Raw genomic sequence first — 20,091 nt, 5'->3', positions numbered from 1 at the left:
GTTTTGTGATTTTCTAGGATTTATATGATTTATGTATGCAATATGACTGAACAATGTTTATTATTTAATGTTATTTGGTAAGTTTTTTTAATTAATTTTGTTTAAATTGTATCTAAATTTAAAAGTAATCATCAACCTAATTAGTCAAGTAACACTAAACCCTAAATGCTGATTTAACCTACCCCCTAATTGCAAAGGTATAAGTAAACCCTAAATAGTGATGTAAAAACTTTTCCTGCTTGGAAAGGTTTAGGTAAACCCTAATTAGTGATGTGACACTAGACACTACATACTATAGTAACCCTATTTAGTTATATGACACAAAACCCTGATTAGAGGATTGACTTTGTCATAAACACACTAAGACATACTCCCAATATATACCCTTTGAAAATTAAGTGAAATACATAATTATATCAGCGTCGAAGGAAACACATGTATATTATCATATTACAGGACAACCGCATAAGTAACTAAATGTTCAATCTTCACCTAAATTGACAAAGTCTGTTTTCAACCTTGACAAATTTGTATATTGCTGCATTCTATTAATATATGGTGTGGGCCACTGCATTGCATGATGATGAAAATGTGTAGACCATAACAACGCTAGTGGCAGTAACGGGCAACGGTCTCTTAGAAATACTTGTTACATAAGAACGTACACATTGAAAATATCATAACATATTTTTTACAACAATTACACAAGCAGGATAATGTACACACTCAAACTCAACAAAAATCCGATTTAAAGCATACCTTGATATCATGCCAAGTAGTCTCTTGTATAAGGTAACTTTAAAAACATGTTCAACCACATGTGTACTTGTCTCAAAAGATGCCTTAATTTCAGTGTGTTGTAGTGTGATCATGTTGTTCATGGTTTCCCAAACACTACATAGGTCTTCAAGGCTATTTTGTAGTAGTCTCTTTAAGGCCCAATGAGCAAACTCAACCCTGCATATGAAATACACAACCAGGTAAAGAAACACAATTTTTTAATCCATTCAATCGTAAACCCTAACAACAATAAAAATTTAGAATTTTCATACCTGTTAGTTGTTGTGTTTCCTAAGTGCATCACCTTATTCGTCCAGACTTTAACAAATCTTTCTTTATGAGGAATCAGCCATGTTTGGTTGACATAGTCAACAAACATTGGTCATGGTGAGCAAGCAATTTCAAACTTCTTAAGGCACTCATCGAACTGTTGCTCAAAAGGACAATCCACCAAACTCCTCATGCAATAATCCCGTGCATTTTTTTGACCAACTAGGGTTTTTCACTTTGTCTTCACATTCTTATCAATGTGAAACTGACACAACAAATTGGTAGCCTCAGGGAATATAGTTTTCACTGCATTCATCAATGTTAGATCTCTGTTGGTAACAATAACTCCAGGGAGTGCATCACATCTGAGGAAAAGACCTTGAAACCGTTGTAGAGCCCAAACAACATTATTCAGACATTCTCCCTCCAAATAGGCAAAAGCAGTAGAGAATGTCATCTCTGTTGGTGTCACACCAACAATATCAAGTAATGGAAGCTTGTATCTATTTGTTTTGTACGTATTGTCTATCAAAAATACCAAATTACAGGCATTGGTTAATTTGACTGCATCAGGATGACTCCAAAATATGTCACGTACAACATTTTCATCCTTCAATCTATGTCAATGAATATATTGATCCTATTAAAGAAGTTTCATTAGTTGTTGTATTTCAGTATTAATGCCTCTTATGGAAGAATGGTAAGCATTTCTTACATTGTATATTTGCTTGATTGTTGTACAACTATAGACATTGTGCTCTTTCAACGTTAGAAGAATATTTTTTGGTTTCACCATTGACTTTGTCATATTAGCAACAATGATCTTCTCATCCTTAGTCAGTCGACTAGCATATGAATATCCAACTACTGACTTCACCAATTCATGATTGTGACTCCCACAAATTAACTTCACCATCCATCCTTCGTCTCCTACGACTGGTTTTGCATGCAGCTTAAAGGGATACTCACATTTTCTATTGCTAGTACATGTTTTTACCAAATCTTTCTTCTTGGCCCTATACTGACCACTCCTTTCACAACCAATTAAAACAAATGAGGTTCTTCCTCTAATACCATTATTTGTGTTTGACCTCATAATCATCACCACAAATCCAATTTCATAAACAATAGATCGAGCCCAATGCAGAACATCATCACAGATAGCAAACACCTACAATGCAATCCACACAAGTTTAGTCTTCAAAGGACATTCATTTAATTACTTTAATAACAATAAATCATATTAATACCTGAGAAATATTGAACGCATTAGAACAATCATGTTCTTCATTCACACCAACTTCATCTTCATTTTGGTCATTCATATCAACTTCTTCAGACATTATACTATCATACATCCACTGATCTTCGTCCATCTTAACAAAACATTCAAAAATTTTAATGACAAACAAAAAACCCCTAACCACACCATAATTATACTATCATATAATTTTCGCATTTTTTACTGCATTTATTAATATAATACATTAGATTAAAAACAAAAAAAAATATGTATAAATTCTTTTCACATTAATATCACTTTCAAACTATACAAACTACAACTTTCAAATGAATATTCAAACTATATCTATTTAAAAGTTTTTTAATTAACAATTCTAATTTTTTCTAATTAAATAATAAAATAAATTTATAAAAATAACAAATAAATTTAAAACAAAATTACGAATTGGCAATCCGTAAGCTTCATACAGATTGGTAATTCGTATGAAGCTTATGGATTGCTAATCTGTAAGCTTCTTACGAATTACCACAGATTGTCAATCTGTAAGTTTTTTACGGATCACCAATTTGTAAGTTATATAAAATTTACGAATTATCAATCCATAAATTTTATATAATTTACGGATTACCAATCCGTAAGTATTACGCAAAAATAAATCAAATCAACAACTTACGTCCGCCGTTAATGGTCAATCCAACCACCACCACAACCATTACTTGCCAACGAACCACCGCAAACAATGCACCCAACCAAAAAGGACACAAGAACAAATGACAAACTCTTACGGAACACCTCTCACAAGAACAGTGAAGGAAAACCTGTTAGCGTTATACACCAGAGTGATTTTTCCTACAGTTTGCAACACCTGTGAAGATGGAATATATTTGAAATATGTTCTTAAACTACTAATGGGGATTCTAGTCATGCTATTTGAAGACTTGAGTTTGAGTGTATACTTTAATAGCTATATTATTTTCCTTTCATTTTGATGATGGTGGAATTTTATGTGACAATTGTGGCGTTCTGACTTCTAATACATGGTCAACATTTACAATTTTTTTTTTTTGAGGATTGTTCGATATAATTAAATTGAGATAAAATTGGAATTAATTAAATTGGTACTTCTGACAGCCATTTTGTATGGGGAAAATGTTTAATGGTCGGAGACATTCTCAAGTCTCAAGTCTTTGTGAAATTGACCTCATACATGTTTCATCAGCTGTATTTCCATATGGTTCTACTAGTACTAAGGTTTGAAAAAGTCACGACAACGCATACATATATTTGTGTGTGCAATTTTTTTTTAAGATTAAATAAAATTTTTTATTCTTGTTAAATAAGATGTTTTTTTTTAATCCTTTAAAAAATTAAGAATTAACCGTCTAATAATTTGAGACGCTAAAAATATAGTTAAGTCTTAAATTAATCATTCATATTATTTATTTAAATTAAAAATAATAATTGTGTCTTATATAAAATACTTGTTAGGTTTAAATATTTTTAAGGCAAACTCAAGATTTTTAGTGAAGAGTCATAGACTAATTTTTAAGGTTTTGACTTCTAATATTTATTTAAGATACTAATATTTCTCAGAAAAACTATTTTTCTATATATAATGTAACCATTCCAAAAGGTGTATGTGGACGTACGTATCCTTATGTCCACCATCATAGATTTGGTGGACTCGTTTTTTGCACGTATGTTATTTTAATGAAGCAAGCACACTCCCGAACCTTTGCTTGCACAGAAGATAAAGGGCATTCAAATAGTAATTTGCTTTTTTTTGTGATTTCCTTTTTTCTTTCCAAAGCATATAATTGTCTTGAATCTCAATTTTAATCTCCTCTTCCAACTTAAAACTTTGGACTATAAATAAATAAATTAAAAATTTATTCCTCACACTCAATATTATTATTTTTATCATTATCGGAAATTTTTTTATTTTAATCTATATATAAAAATCTACACTTTAGTCGTTACATATATATACACGGACAAATTGATCTCGGTTATTTAATTTGTCAAACTAATAATAATATTAGATGAAAAAAGTTAAATGTACACCTCATTCTTTGAGTGGAAGAAAAGAGAAAGAGAAAGATAAAAACAAATAAAGAAAAAGAGAGAAGTAATAAACATAACAATTAATGTAACAGGAAATAAACAGAAAAATAAAATAAATAAATGAATGAAAATATGATAGGAGAAAAATTGAATATAAGAAAAATAAATAAATAGTAATAAATATAAGGACTAAATTTACAATTTAATGTAAAAGGTACAAGATAGGAGACACCAACCACCATTCTCTCTAAGCAAGGAGTAACCACCAAATTCATTCCAAACAGGAGAGAAAAAGCAAAGCTCCTCCTGTTATTTCTTGGTGGTTGGAGGAGGTTCAGAGGAAGAAGAAGATGAGTTAGGAGAAATTAATATTAACTCTTCAATTTTGTAGTCCAATTGATCCATCCATGGTGGGGGAATCAAGAAAGTGGGTGATACTTTTGGCATCAATATGGGTGCAGGCATTCACAGGGACAAACTTTGACTTCTCATCATACTCATCTGAGCTCAAATCTGTGCTTGACATAACTCAGCTTCAGCTCAATTACCTCTCTGTGGCCTCAGACATGGGAAAGGCCTTTGGGTGGTGCTCTGGGGTCTCACTCATGTACTTCCCCTTGTGGGTGGTTATGTTTATGGCTGCTTTTATGGGACTTTTTGGCTATGGCTTCCAATGGCTTGTCATTCATAGACTCATCACTTTGCCTTATGTTGTGGTTAGTTTTCTTCACCCTAGCTAGCTCCTTGTTGTGTGTTGCATTGCTAATTAATTCTTTGGATTTTTCATACATTTTTGTTTTGGTGATGTGGGAATTAATTTTCTGGAAAATCAATGGACCATACTTGATTCGGGAAAAGTAAACATAGGATTAAAGGTTTTATCTCAATTGATTGAATAATACATGTGAGTTGTTATAAATATTTAATATCTAAATTTAAATTTTTTGGAATAAAAAGAAAGTAGAATACTTCTAAATCCTTAAGTATTACTACCATTTTACTAATTATAAATCTTATGTATGTACAAATTTATGGTATCTAACTGGCAGAAGAATCAACCGTAAGAAACAATTTCCTAGTTTTCTGGATAAAAACTGTCGGTGTAGTGTGAAAGGAAATGCGTGTGAACCTCTTACAGCTACATGTCAACAATTATAATTTCTAATTAACCTCAAGTGTCAACATGAGAAATGTTAACATATTGGAATATAGTACCAAATTTGCTGGACTTCACTTTTTATTTAATTAATTTATTCATAAGTTTTAATAATAAACATATTGTTACGAGATTCACGTCAAGTGATTATTCACATGATAAGTACTTATATATATATGATTAGGCCACCTTATTATGAATTAATTTTTAAGAAAATCTTTTAAATATTGAACTAACTTTAACACATATTTTAAAAAAAGTATATATAAAAGAAAAATATGTTGTTAGCACTTAGCATTCTTTCTCATTTCAATTTTAAATTAGGATCTCCATAATTCGATGTGTAGTTAAAAAAGAAAAACAGTGAGTCTCTTAATTTAACTATAGAACATTTAATCTTACGTGTACACCTTATCTGTCTAACTCTCTGTGTCAAATTAGTTCAACATGTTTAATTTATCAAATTTTTTTCGTAAATTATATTTAATATCTACACTTTTTAATATCGTTTTTAAGTTTTTTCTGTTTAGTAGTTTTATAAAAAAAATTCTTTTTTTTATTATATTTGATTATTAAATCTGAGAAAATTTTATGATAAATAAAATATATACTTAAATATTTTTAATCTTTTCTTTAAAAATGGATCGAGAGACCAACTCAATCTCTCAATCCAACCTACAATTCATCACAAGTTAGATTGAGATTTTCAATTAACTACAAATATTATTCATTTAAATCAACTTAATCCATTTTTTAACAAGTTTGAAAATAAGTTTAGTTGACCGTAAGAAAGGGTTAGGTGACCTAACATACTAATCGTGATCATCTTTATGATAGGGTCTGGTGTAAATGACAAAGTGTATCGTGTGAAAGTTAAAAATTTTCACACTGTAGGAAAGTTCATTTTAATCCAATAGAATTTATTTTAAAATCAATGGTTATCATTTTCTATTTTTTTTTTCTTTTCTTTTTTATGTTATTTTTCCTATTTTACCCTCTTCTTCTCTCTTTCTCTCTCCCCATTTTATTCTTCACCTCTACTTCTTCGACGTGCTTCCACCTTCCCTACCTCTGCTGTAGGTGTTCTCTCTCTCTCTCCCTCCTAGCCTCTTATGACAAAGAAACCCAAAGCCCTCCTAGCCTCTGACCGCGCCAGGGTGAACCCTTCCCTCTCGCGCTTGGATTTTTTTTTCCTTTTTGCAGTTGAAGGTGGAGACATTGACGACGACACAATACCCCATGGTTCTAGTAAGTGGTTCATCCCTATCGTCTTGTCCCTCTCGCGTTTGTATTTTTTCCATTTTGCTAGTGATGGTGGAGTCGTTGTCAACGACGGCGCAGTAGGAGGCCCTGCTTTATTGCTCTGGAAAGTACACGGCAGTGTCAAGATGCAGTGCGTTGCAATGTCATGGTCGTCCACAATGGTGTCGTGGCAAGGAGGGGGGGCGGGGGAGGGATGCCGAAAATCGCTTTTGTAAAATAAGTTGATCTAATAGATTAAAATGAACTTTTGTACCGTGCGAAAGTTTATAGTATACAACAAATAATGCTATAAATTTCTTTATATTATCTTTAATTCTTAAAGATAAAAATATACATAAAATTATTTTTTTTCCTCAGGCACACCGCACACGGGAACAAACACGTTATTAAAGCAAAAGACCAAAAGTAAACATAAAGAACCCACGATGTTATATCTTATTTAATAAATTTCACATGCAACATATATATATATATATATATATATATATATATATATTATCTTAAAACGTTTTTTTAAAATATAACCATGGGTGAATTTATTTAAACTTAAAAGAAAATAATTTTAAAAAGTATTTTTATAAGTATTTTTTAAGAAATAGATATGATTTATTTTTTAAAATAAAATGAAAATTATTTTTTAAGCACGAGCCCAAACACACTAAAATAAAAAAAAATTACTTATTTTATTTAAATAAGTATTTATTTTAATGTATAAGTTTAAACAAACTAATTTTATGTTATTAGCTGATAGAATAATGTGTGTGAGATGTTAAGATTTTTTTTTAAAAAAAATGTTATAATTTTTTTAATACTTTACTTTGATTTCTGTATGAATAAAAAAAACTTCTTTCTTCTATTTTTTTTTTTACTTCTAGAAATTAAACACACGACTTCTTCATTAAAGTAGTAGCGTTAATAATAATAAAAAAACATTAATGTAGTGGTTGAACTAATCCAGTAATTTTTAGGATTGGGATTGTGTGCTGCTTAAGACCTCTACCAAATCTCAATAGCAATAAATAGTTTCCTTGTGAAATAAATTATACTAGAAGGTCATGACAGAGCAAGAAAATCAGCGCAAAAATAATAAAATTAAATTAAAATTAAAACGATATCTGTATATCGTATATTTTAATCTATGTGCTGATATAGAATATAGATAACGGAGTCCACTTCACAAAACCCAAACAAATAAGAAATTAAGTAAACTTTGTTACTTTTATTAGGTTGCATTAGATGGAAGTGTTTTCATACTTCATAGGACAAGTTACAACGACTTTTAGTTTGGTCCGAATCTAACCAGATATTTAAATTCGGTTAATCTTTAATTTTAATTCTGACCTAATTGTGACCCAACTAATGGTTGTAATTAAGATTTAGATAAAACGTATATATAGATATTATGCATAGTTAGCCGTAAAATTTAAAAATAAGGAAATTATGAGTTTTATGCAAAATACTTTCAATACAATTGTATCGATATAAGTAACCTTATGGTATTGATTTAAATCAAGAAAAATTCTAATTTATGCTTGCAATATAAAAGATATTTATCGAATTGAGCTGATTTTATCTAAAAAAAATATATTATTAATGAGATTTAACTTAATTGATTAAATATTGTGCATGTTGTTATGAATTCTCTATTACTTGAGTTTAATTACAACAAATGAAAGGAAAAAAAAATCTAGAAAAAGAGTTTTCCAAACCCAACTTTTTTAACTTAAATATTTAAGGTCTAATTTTTAAAATCTAGTTCCATCCTAATTAATTAACTTTCCATCACCGTGTTATTAGCTTTACATGGGTCTTGGACACCCTTATTTTGCAATTTTCGAAGTAGCAACACTAAAATAAGATTGTGCCTAAATTTAGTTTGTTAATCAAAATTGCCCTTTTTTCAACTAACTAGACTGCTGGTAGAGGAGTTGTTCTTGTGGCTGCAAAATGGTTAGGATTATTAGCTGACCAGCTTTAGGCACTTTCCTAAGTTTGTCTGTTTTAATTTACTTTATAGATTCAAGCCAACTAACACAATTATTAATTTATATATGCACTCTTTCGAAGTTCTCTATCTTATTTCAAGCCAATTACTCTTTAGATTCCAAGGGTTATCTGTATCTTAAAGGATTCTTCTGAAGTTCTTTTTCACCATTTTGTTATGTTAGTTCACCCACCCTTTCCCATCAAGTGGGGATAAGCGATTGGGCGTAAAGATTTGAGTATAAGTTAAGTCAAAATCATAATAAAGATTATCCAGTGAAAAAAAAAAACTCAAATCAATTTCCCCCTTAATTTATATTTTCTATTTCATTTCTCATCCTAGTCTACAAAATTGGACACGTTACACCTGTTTTTTATTATCTTTTGCATTTTTTATGGTTTAAATATCTTTTTGATTTTTATAATCTTTAATCTTTTTGTCTTTGTATTTTTATTAAAATAATCCTTGTATTTTTTTTTGTTTTGATCATTATTGTTTTTTTAATTCCAGCAGTATCTATTTTTTCGTTTTAGTTATGCTATTGTTTTGAGTCATTATGTTAGTCCCTAACTTTTTATTTATAAAAAATATATTTAATTCATTCTGACTAGTCTTTGTGGAAAAAATTGGTAAAAACTAAAAACTAAAACAAAATAATAAAAACTAAAGAAAAATAAATAAATTTTACAAGAACTCTTCTAAAAAAAATACCACAAGAATAAAAATAACATATTTAAGACCTTTTTCATTATAAAATTAAATTTTATTTTAATATACTTGAATTTTCTCTGCATAGTCATTTTGAAATATTTAATTTTACTGCATAGAAGAAAGTTGTAATAGATAATACAAAATCAGGTACAATATGCCTAAGTCTAGGACGCAAAGGGCAACAAGAGTAATAAGGAGTACAATACATTTAATCACCTTGCCTCTTAAGGATATGGTCAGAGATTTAATCAAATCCATGTATATGAAATACATCTAGTGAGAGAAGTCAACTCGTTAAATAGAATGTAGTATTTCAAAGAATTAATTCCGGACTCTGTCAAGAAATATGATGGATTAACCCCTAAAAAAATGCATTTAACCCATATAACATGAATTAATTTTTTTAAAATAAAACAAAACTCTTTAAAAAGAGCAATTGGAGAGAGGTTTTCTCTGCATAGTCATTTTGGCTTGTGCTGTTTTCCTTATGCAGCAGAGAGGAAGAGATGTAAAACAAAACTCTTTAAAAAGAGCAATTGGAGAGAGGTTTCACTGTCATCCAAATTATAAGTAGTTATAATAAATTAATTCATTCTTAGTTTCTCAAATGTGTTCAGAGATATTTGTAGGAAGGAGCATATCTACTTTCACCACCAAAGTTATTAGTTTCACTAGGATCGTAAATTTGTTTGATTAATCTTTTAGGGACTTATGTAACATCTATATAGCACAAGCCAATAGATAATTATATCTCTACAAACACTTCCAAAGTGATTTCTAATAACAAAACAATATTTGTGCACATTGAACAGGTCTTTTTTCTGTGCCTGATTGCCGGCTGCAGCATCTGCTGGTTCAACACCATCTGCTATGTCTTATGCATCAGACATTTTCCGGCAAACCGTTCCCTTGCATTATCCTTGAGCATTAGTTTCAATGGTGTGAGTGCAGCTTTGTACACTCTCATTGCCAATGCAATAAACACAAATGATGACACTGTCTATCTATTACTCAATGCCATTGTTCCTGTGCTAATTTCTGGACTAGTACTCATCCCAATTCTCAATCAACCACAGCCTCAACCACATTCTGTTGACACCATTCAGCGCGATACATCGGTTTTTCTCTGCCTCAACATCCTTGCCCTTGTCACAGGCCTCTACCTCCTCTTCTTATATTCCTTCTCTTACACCATGGCTATTGCTCGCGTAATCCTTATAGGTGCAATTTTTCTCCTTGTTCTGCTCTTATTTTTGCCTGGCATTGTGTATTCCAGAGAATGGTCTTTCTTTACTGTCCCCACAAGCTTCTCCTTCTACTACTCAAGATTCACTCGCGCTGACCCTAATGACGATGAACTCTACAAAGAGTTTATTAGTATCGAGGACAGCGTGAGGAATAGAAGTGCACAAAGCACAAGAGAGAAGAAATGTTGTATTATGAATGTGTTGGAGAGAGAGCAATTTTCAATGCTAGGGGAAGAGCATTCAGCTAAGTTGCTAGTGCGTAAATGGGACTTCTGGCTGTACTACATAGCATATTTCTGTGGAGGAACAATTGGGTTGGTTTACAGCAACAACTTGGGGCAAATTTCCCAATCACTGGGACACTATTCTCAGACCAGTTCTCTTGTCACGCTCTACTCAACATGTTCCTTCTTCGGTCGCCTTCTTGCAGCCTCACCTGACTTCTTAAGCAGGTATTTTTAAAGGTCTTTGTTGATAGTAATAAAATTATCTAGAATTTTGATAGAATTCAACTAGATTCAAGAGTGATTGCTACATAACATAATGTGATTTATTCTAGAGGTAATAAGCATGTCACTCACCGTTTGGTTTGAGAAAACATTTTCTGTTTTCACTTTGTTTCTTGTTTTAAAGATTTTGTACAAGAACAGTGAAAACAACTTTTTATTTTTTTATTTTTTTCATTTTCTGTTGCCATTTTTTCCAGTATAAACTTCAGAAAACAGGAAACAAATGTTTTAAAGATTTTGTACAAGAACAGTGAAAAACAACTTTTTATTTTTTCTTTTTTTCATTTTCTGTTTCCATTTTTTCCTGTATAAACTTCAGAAAACAGGAAACAAAGTGAATGCAAAAAAATTCTCAAACCATACAGTCAAATTTGGCAAACAAAGTAAATGCATTGGTTATGTACATTCGGATCAAAATTCAGATCCAAAACGTAAAATCAACCCTTCGTTGCTTCACATATACATGATTCTGGAGAACATGACACGAAACCAAACATTACACGTAAAATCAACTAATGTTGTATGACAATGCAGGAAGATACACATTGCAAGAACTGGATGGTTTGGAGCAGCCTTGGTGCTAACACCAATTGCATTCATTTTGCTGGCCATATCTGGCAGTGGAGCTGCATTACACATAGGCACTGCCTTGATAGGGCTGAGTTCAGGCTTTGTGTTTTCTGCAGCAGTGTCTATTACCTCAGAGCTATTTGGCCCAAACAGTGTTGGTGTGAACCACAATATCCTCATCACTAACATTCCTTTAGGTTCATGTCTCTATGGCCTTCTTGCAGCCTTGGTTTATGATTCCAATGCAATGAAACCAAGGCCCGCAAATCAGCTGCATGAAATGTCCATGTGCATGGGGAGGAAGTGCTACCTACAAACTTTCATATGGTGGAGTTGTATTTCAATGATAGGATTGGTTTCAAGCTTCTTCCTTTTCATAAGGACTAAGCAAGCTTATGACAATTTTGAAAAAAATAACAACAGAAACAACGTAGCTCCAGAATAAGAACTCTTCTGTGAAGAAACAATGTACAATTCTCTTAAATGTGATGGGATCAATCATAAATACCAAAAAACAAGATATAATATTTAGCTCTACCATAGACTCACAAAATCTTTGAACATACATAGAAACTTAGTAGTTTCAGAAAGAAACATTTCAGATCAAAATTTAGGATGTTGCTTAGGCTTTGGTTTATTAACATTTGGTAACAGAATTGTATTTGGGCTGAGTAGTGGATTGGAATTACTATTTACTAATTTTGTGGTGTATTGATAAGTTTAACTAAATAATTTTAACAACTACACAGAAAAATTCTTTCTCAACTATCTCCAGCCACTCTCATTTTATCTTTATTTGTATACTTGATTTACATTTTTCATCTTTATTTTTAGATTAAATTTCAATAAATTTTTAAAAGGAATTTTTCAGTAATTAAAAATAAGCAAATTCCATCGTGCATTCACATTTTAAAAGATATTGATACCTTCCTTAACTCATTTATAATGTCATTTGAAGGAAAGTATAATTAGTTTTTAATGCACCAAGTTAATAACAGATCTGATCAGATGAGAGAATCCGATCGGACCGGTTCGAACGGCCGAACAAGTCGATCCGGGTTTAATAATTTTTTAAAAACCATCCAAGGAGTATACGCATCATCCAGTTGTTCACATGCCTAACTATGTTTTTAAAGTCAACTAACTGTATAGACAAATCACTCCCAAAATAATAATAAAAATGTCATTTTCTTTCTTTCTTTATTTCAATATAAAAACATAGGTACAAATAGAATAACCTCCATTATTGAAACAAAAAAATAATAATAAATCTCCTCCGTTACATTAGTCCTGAGAAAAATACACCATATTCCATACCAAAGTGTATTCATGGCTTCTACTTGTTCTTATGTAGTTGGTTGTGCTTCTTCTTCCTCTCTCTCTGTTACCAAAAAATATGATGCTTTCATCACCTTTAGAGGAGATGATACTCGCAGCGACTTCGCAAGCCATCTTCATGCTGCTCTGCGCAGAAACAACGTCGATACATACATAGACTACAGGATCGAGAAAGGAGCTAAGATTTGGCTAGAAATCGAGAGAGCCATCAAAGACTCCACTCTCTTCTTGGTTATCTTCTCCGAGAACTACGCATCTTCTAGCTGGTGCTTGAATGAACTCCTCCAACTAATGCAATGCAAGAAACAAGAAGAAAACGTTCATGTTATTCCCGTGTTCTACAAAATAGACCCGTCTCAGGTACGCAAACAGAGCGAGAACTATCACGTGGCATTTGCAAAACACAAGAAGGATGGAAAGGTGAGTGAAGAGAAGATGCAAAAGTGGAAGGACGCTCTCAGTGAAGCAGCCAATTTATCTGGCTTCCATTCTAACACATACAGGTGTGGTTTCATGTATATTTTATTTTATAAATAAATGAGTTTATAGATCATGTATTAATAGTGTAAAATAATTTTACTGTGTCATCCAATTGACTTTTAAAGTAATTATTGTAAAAGTCAACAAACTTGTCATATATGTTTGTCTGTGATTAGATGATAGTATAAAATTGTTTTACATTGACATTGCATACTCTTTTTCTCTAAATAAAGGCTAATGTTTGTAATTTTCTTCTTTTATTTAATCTTTGTATGTATAGGACTGAACCTGACTTGATTGAAGACATTATCAAAGTTGTTTTGCAAAAACTAGATCACAAGTACCCAAATGACTTTAGAGGCCCTTTCATATCTAACGAGAACTATACAAACATTGAATCTTTTCTGAATATTAATTCAAAGGAAGTTAGAATCATTGGAATTTGGGGCATGGGAGGTATTGGTAAAACAACTCTTGCTGCTGCTATTTTTCATAAGGTTTCTTCTCATTATGAAGGCACTTGCTTCTTAGAAAATGTGGCTGAGGAATCGAAAAGGCATGACCTAAACTATGTATGCAACAAACTTCTTTCTCAGTTACTAAGGGAAGATCTTCATATTGACACTCTTAAAGTGATACCTTCTATTGTTACAAGAAAACTCAAGCGCAAGAAAGTTTTTATCGTGCTAGATGATGTGAACACTTCCGAACTTCTTGAAAAATTGGTCGGAGTTGGTCGTGAATGGCTAGGATCTGGTAGCAGAATCATTGTGACAACCAGAGATAAGCATGTACTTATACGTGAAGTTGTTGACAAAATTCATGAAGTCAAGAAAATGAACTTTCAAAACTCCCTTGAACTTTTCAGCCTAAACGCCTTTGGCAAAACCTATCCTGAAAAGGGATATGAGGAGTTATCAAAAAGAGCAATGGATTACGCCAAAGGAATCCCTTTAGCTTTGAAAGTTTTGGGATCATTTCTTCGTTCCAGAAGTGAAAATGAATGGCATAGTGCACTGAGTAAATTAAAGAAAAGTCCCAATGTGAAAATTCAGGCTGTGTTGAGATTGAGTTATGCAGGATTAGATGATGATGAGAAAAACATTTTTCTAGACATAGCTTGTTTTCTTAAAGGACAAAGCAGAGACCATGTAACAAAAATATTAAATGACTGCGATTTTTCTGCTGATATAGGGATAAGAAGTCTTTTAGACAAAGCTCTTATCACTACTACATATAGCAATTGCATAGATATGCACGATCTGATACAAGAAATGGGTAGAGAAGTTGTTCGTGAAGAATCTGTTAAATTTCCAGGGCAACGCAGTAGATTGTGGGATCCTGTGGAAATCTATGATGTATTGACAAATAATAGAGTATGTTAATGATACTTTGACTTGCATTCCTAAACTCTTGGTATAAAAAATGCAAATTATTACAAAAGATGTAAACATTAATTCTAATTATTATTTGTCAGGGAACTGCTGCAGTTGAAGGAATATGGTTAGATATGACTCAAATTACACATATAAATTTAAGCTCCAAAGTATTCAGAAAGATGCCAAACCTGAGATTACTCACTTTCAAATCTCACAATGGAGACTCTGAGAGAATTAATTCAGTGTACCTTCCAAAGGGTCTTGAATTCTTACCTAAAAACTTGAGATATTTGGGGTGGAATGGATATCCATTGGAATCCTTACCGTCAAGATTTTTCCCTGAGAAGCTTGTTGAGCTTTCCATGCCATACAGCAATGTGGAAAAACTTTGGCAAGGAGTACAAGTACGCATGGTTCACATATTGATTATTTATTTATGTTTTGGTTTTGATAGAAACGAAGTCTTCTTCAATAAAAGATGAATTAGAAAATGAAACTTCCCGGAAAATGTACTTACTCGTTTGGTCCCTTATATGATTTTGCAGAATTTGCCAAATTTAGAGAGAATTGAACTTTGTGGCTCCAAGCACCTTGTGGAGTGTCCAAGGTTGTCTCATGCACCAAATCTTAAATATGTAAGTATGCGCGATTGTGAAAGCTTGCCTCATGTTGATCCATCAATTTTCTCCCTCCCGAAGCTTGAAATTTTAAATTTGAGCGGATGCACATCGCTTGAGAGCCTTAGCAGCAACACTTGGCCACAATCTCTCCAAGTATTGTTTTTAGCACATTCAGGTTTGAATGAACTGCCTCCATCAATTTTGCATATCAGGAATCTCCATATGTTTTCTTTTTTAATTAATTATGGTCTTGCGGATCTTCCTGAAAACTTTACGGATCAAATTTCACTTTCTGATTCAAGGAAACACGAATGTAACGCTTTCTTCACCTTACAAAAGTTAATGCCTAGCTCTGGCTTCCAGTCAGTAACACGTCTAGCATTTTATGATTGTCATAACTTATGTGAAATCCCAGACAGCATCTCCTTGTTATCATCTTTGAAATGCTTAAGCTTTCGTTATAGCGCCATCATTAGCTTACCCGAAAGCTTTAAGTATCTTCCAAGGCTCAAACTTCTTGAAATTGGTAAATGTGAAATGCTGAGACATATACCTGCTCTTCCACGATCCATTCAGTTATTTTATGTCTGGAACTGTCAATCTCTTCAGACAGTGTTAAGTTCATCTGCTGAATCATCCAAAAGACCCAACTGTACTTTTCTGGTCCCTAACTGTATAAAATTGGATGAACATTCATATGATGCAATTTTAAAAGATGCCATTGCTAGGATTGAACTTGGATCAAAATCATTATCTGCAGTAGTATTAGAAAATGAAGAAGATGCATCCTCGGACAATGAGGGCACTGATTTTTATTTTTTCAAATTAGCAAGAAATGGTACGATTTGCTACTGTTTACCAGCTAGAAGTGGAAAAGTTCGAGACTGGTTCCATTGCAACTTTACACAATCTTTGGTCACTATTGAGCTTCCCCCTAATTTGTTGTGTTTCATTTTCTACATGGTTGTTTCTCAAGTCCAATCATGCAACATCGGATGCTATGGAAGTATTGGATGTGAATGCTACTTGGAAACCAGCTGGGATGAAAGGATCAAAATACCAAGTTTCTTTGTAGAAGAAAATATCTTGTCTAGTCTTGATCCTCAATTTGGATTTATGGCAGATCACATATTTTTATGGTATGATGCACAATGTTGTAAGCAGATAATGGAAGTAATTAAAGAAAGGAAAGCCATTAATGACAAGAGCACCACTCATCCTCCAAAGCTTACATTTAAATTCTTTGCTCAAACTGAAGATAACAATGAAGCAGTGGTCATAAAAGAGTGTGGGTTTCGTTGGATGTTTTCCTTAGAAGAAAGAGAATGTAAATTCAAGAGAAGCAGAGAAATTCATGAAGTAGAAGCCAATGTTTTCAGAAATCAAGTCAAGGACTCTGAGTCTAATGAGCAAGAAGAAACATTTCCTCCAACCAAAAAAATTAAGCAAGGTGTCTTCAGAACTTCAAACTTGGAAGCAGAAGAAAAAGAGGACTTGAGGTAATTTTGCTAACAATCATTATACTGATAGGTTACTTAATTTAGTTTACAATGTATACTTTGTTGCTGTTGCATTTTCTGTTATAGCAAAATACGGTAATGACATTTATGCGTGGAAATCTTGTTGTTTATGAACAGACGTCTTCTTGAAGAACTCCGGCTATAACACTGTTGCAATCTGAAGATGTGCAAGCAATAGGATGCAGGGGCATAAAATGGGTATGAATATGGTAGTATGATCAAGCATTAAGTCCATTTTATTGTTCTGGGTCATTTTTAGGTTCAATTATTTAAGAGTGAACTTTCTTTCTGAAGCATAACATATTTTATACTCTTTTGTCTTTTTGCAAGTAACATAACAACAAAAATATATTTCTAACTCATATTTTTTAGTTTTTATAGTTTTATTTTTTCTATCTAAAATTATAAATACAGAAATAAAGTCAACTATTATGAGGGATAGAGGCAGTGGTGACAGTTATGTATAGAAACTGCAAGATAACAGATATGTGTATAAAATAACTTATAGTAGTTATGTATTAGGATTATATATCACATAGTAGGTTGAATAATTAGACATTAAAGTTATTTTCTCCTTGTGGACGGAGAATGATAGTTAAATAGGAGTGTTGTTAATACTAGTGGAAAATTAAAATCTATTTTGCATTCAAAATATACTATAACAATAATAAATAGAGAAAATTAGAATTGTGTATCCGGATGCATATTCTTGAAATAACCAAAAAAAAAATTCAATAATGTGAAGACTTCATGTATATTTATACTGAAATCAATCTCTATTATCAACTCTTTGATGGTTGGAATTCTAAAGAACAAATTCTCTTTCTACTTTTCAGGTCTAGAAACTAAACCTGAACTTTTCTAATTTGTGTCTAATACACTTCTCTTAACCAAATGCTTATATTTATTAGAGATATAGATTTGGATTTTTTTTTCAAAAGGAGATATTTGATTTACAATAATTATATATATCTCTATCTCTTGTATATCTCATATCTCTTTATCTTAAAAAAAGTTTCCTAATTTAAGATAAAGATAATTCCCAAATAATTATACGACTAATTATAGTAACTAATCCTAATATGTAGTAATAGAATATTATTCTTTTGTGGACAACTTCTGTATTTTTTTGTCCTAGATCAAAGAACACAGGTGTCCCATAACTCATTGGGCCAAAGACTAATCTCGTAAGAGAACTTTGCACAAGGTGAGAATCAAACACAAGTTCTCCCACTAAATAATTCACACTCATGTAAACGCAACGAGAGCTTACACCGTTGTGCCAACCCTTTGGGGTTAACTTCTGTATTTATAAAAGGATACTCTTTGTTTAGATTAATTATATTGTCGGTGCTAAAGAATATAATAATATTTCACTAAAATATTTATTTGATTAAATTAAATTCTTTAATTTAATTTTCAAATAAATTACTTTCTTATGCAAAAGATTGGAATATTCATTTGTGTGTAACCCCATAAGTTCAATACTAAATGAATTGTAATTAATTTACTAATCAAAGTAGACATCTTGATAGCATGAAGTAACATCTTCTACCTTTAAGAATAAGAGAAGAATAATGTAATATTTTATCGCATTATATTAGTGTCAAACTCTAGAGTATACTATTAGTATCAAACTATAATAAATTAACACATTATACTTAATCAATGAATGACTTAAGAAATTTTTTTTCTTCTTTCATTTAATTCTCAAGTCTTAATTATATCATAAAGTTATCTCAAGAATAATTTAGATTAAAATTATAAAACTTATTTCTCATTATCATAATCTATACCATGATAACAAGTTTCTAATTTTAATCAAGGACTAATCAAATTAACAATTTAACAAAATAATAAATAAAATAAAGAATAATTTTTTACCAAAATTGATAACATAATAGATTAGATCATGAACATACATTTATCCCCAAAAGAGGATACTCTCTAAAGGGGACTTTTGTGTCTGGAACAACAAGTGTGATTTCAGTGTTCAATAAACATCAATATGCTGAGTGCAAAATGCTCAATAAATTCATAAAAATCTTGAAATTTGTTCTCAAATGCGATTAAGAAAGCCTTTTTTCATCCTGACCCCTGAATTCAAGTTAGCAACATAAGCTTGAAGTTTAATTCTCAATTGTTGCTTATTTGATCATGAGGGTTTTCCCTTATACCAGAAGTTTTAGTGTGTTGATTTTGACATCTGTCGTTGTACACATACACTGTTTACTACTGTTTATCAACAAGAAATAGCGTTAAATATGCATTGGCATCTCAGATTGGCAACCATGAAGATTAAAGTTGCATTTACCTGTAGCAACTTCAAGATTGTACAATGAAATGCTGACACAGGTTCCTTCACCTGTATGTGCTTGTAATGTTTAGTTCACGAAAGGGTGTTTAGAACAGTTGATGACTTTGTATGGCCTATTGATACTCCATTCCTTGGTCGCTTCATTATTGATGTTGAATTTCTTGACCTGAAGACTTGCCCTGTGAATGTGAGTCCCTGATTTTTATAATCATTACTACATTTATATGATATTGATGTAAATAAATTTTATAATTTATGCATAAATGTAATGTTTGTTTTTTCCTCTAAATATCCATTTGTTTATAAAATATTGGTATAAGTTACTTAGTAAGCAGTACATCATGCTCTTTATCGGATCAATCGCATTATCTCGAGGGAACCTTTGATTTTTTATTGTTTTTTTGGTCAGCTAAGAAAAAATATATTATAAACAGGTACCAGAAGTACCGAATAGCACGAATTACATGACCAAGTAGTGTACCTGTATATAGCTATACTAAGTATCTCCCCACGTGTGCCATGGTCAATATGTATATACAATTTTTTCCTGGATATATATAACAACTAACCACCCACAATACAATTCTCTGCCCTCATTTAATACATCATAAATTTCCCAAAAAACAACAACCTATCCGCC

General features: G+C 31.7%; 2 protein-coding genes across 3 annotated transcripts; both read left to right on the top strand.

Moving 5' to 3' along the window:
- Window positions 1-4,563: 4,563 nt before the first annotated feature.
- On the top strand, window positions 4,564-12,541 carry LOC114418851 (protein NUCLEAR FUSION DEFECTIVE 4-like). The gene is made up of 3 exons (XM_028384386.1): window positions 4,564-5,073; window positions 10,284-11,170; window positions 11,762-12,541. Exons 1-3 carry the CDS (start codon window positions 4,765-4,767, stop codon window positions 12,240-12,242), a joined length of 1,677 nt encoding a protein of 558 aa, XP_028240187.1. The 5' UTR covers window positions 4,564-4,764; the 3' UTR covers window positions 12,243-12,541.
- Window positions 12,542-13,068: 527 nt separating this feature from the next.
- Window positions 13,069-19,740, top strand: LOC114418850 (TMV resistance protein N-like). Of its 2 annotated transcripts, XM_028384385.1 has the most exons (6): window positions 13,069-13,638; window positions 13,896-14,991; window positions 15,093-15,398; window positions 15,540-15,789; window positions 16,591-17,113; window positions 17,252-19,740. In XM_028384385.1, exons 1-6 carry the CDS (start codon window positions 13,127-13,129, stop codon window positions 17,277-17,279), a joined length of 2,715 nt encoding a protein of 904 aa, XP_028240186.1. In that variant the 5' UTR covers window positions 13,069-13,126; the 3' UTR covers window positions 17,280-19,740. The 2 variants fall into 2 exon arrangements, with proteins under 2 accessions (XP_028240186.1, XP_028240185.1); XM_028384384.1 differs by having other exon boundaries at window positions 15,540-17,113.
- The last annotated feature ends 351 nt before the right edge of the window (window positions 19,741-20,091 follow it).

This window comes from Glycine soja, chromosome 7, assembly GCF_004193775.1.
Source record: "Glycine soja cultivar W05 chromosome 7, ASM419377v2, whole genome shotgun sequence".
NCBI classification, from domain to species: Eukaryota; Viridiplantae; Streptophyta; class Magnoliopsida; order Fabales; family Fabaceae; genus Glycine; species Glycine soja.
The sequence above is the reverse complement of the archived record's forward strand: the minus strand, read 5'-3'. Positions and strand labels throughout refer to the sequence as shown.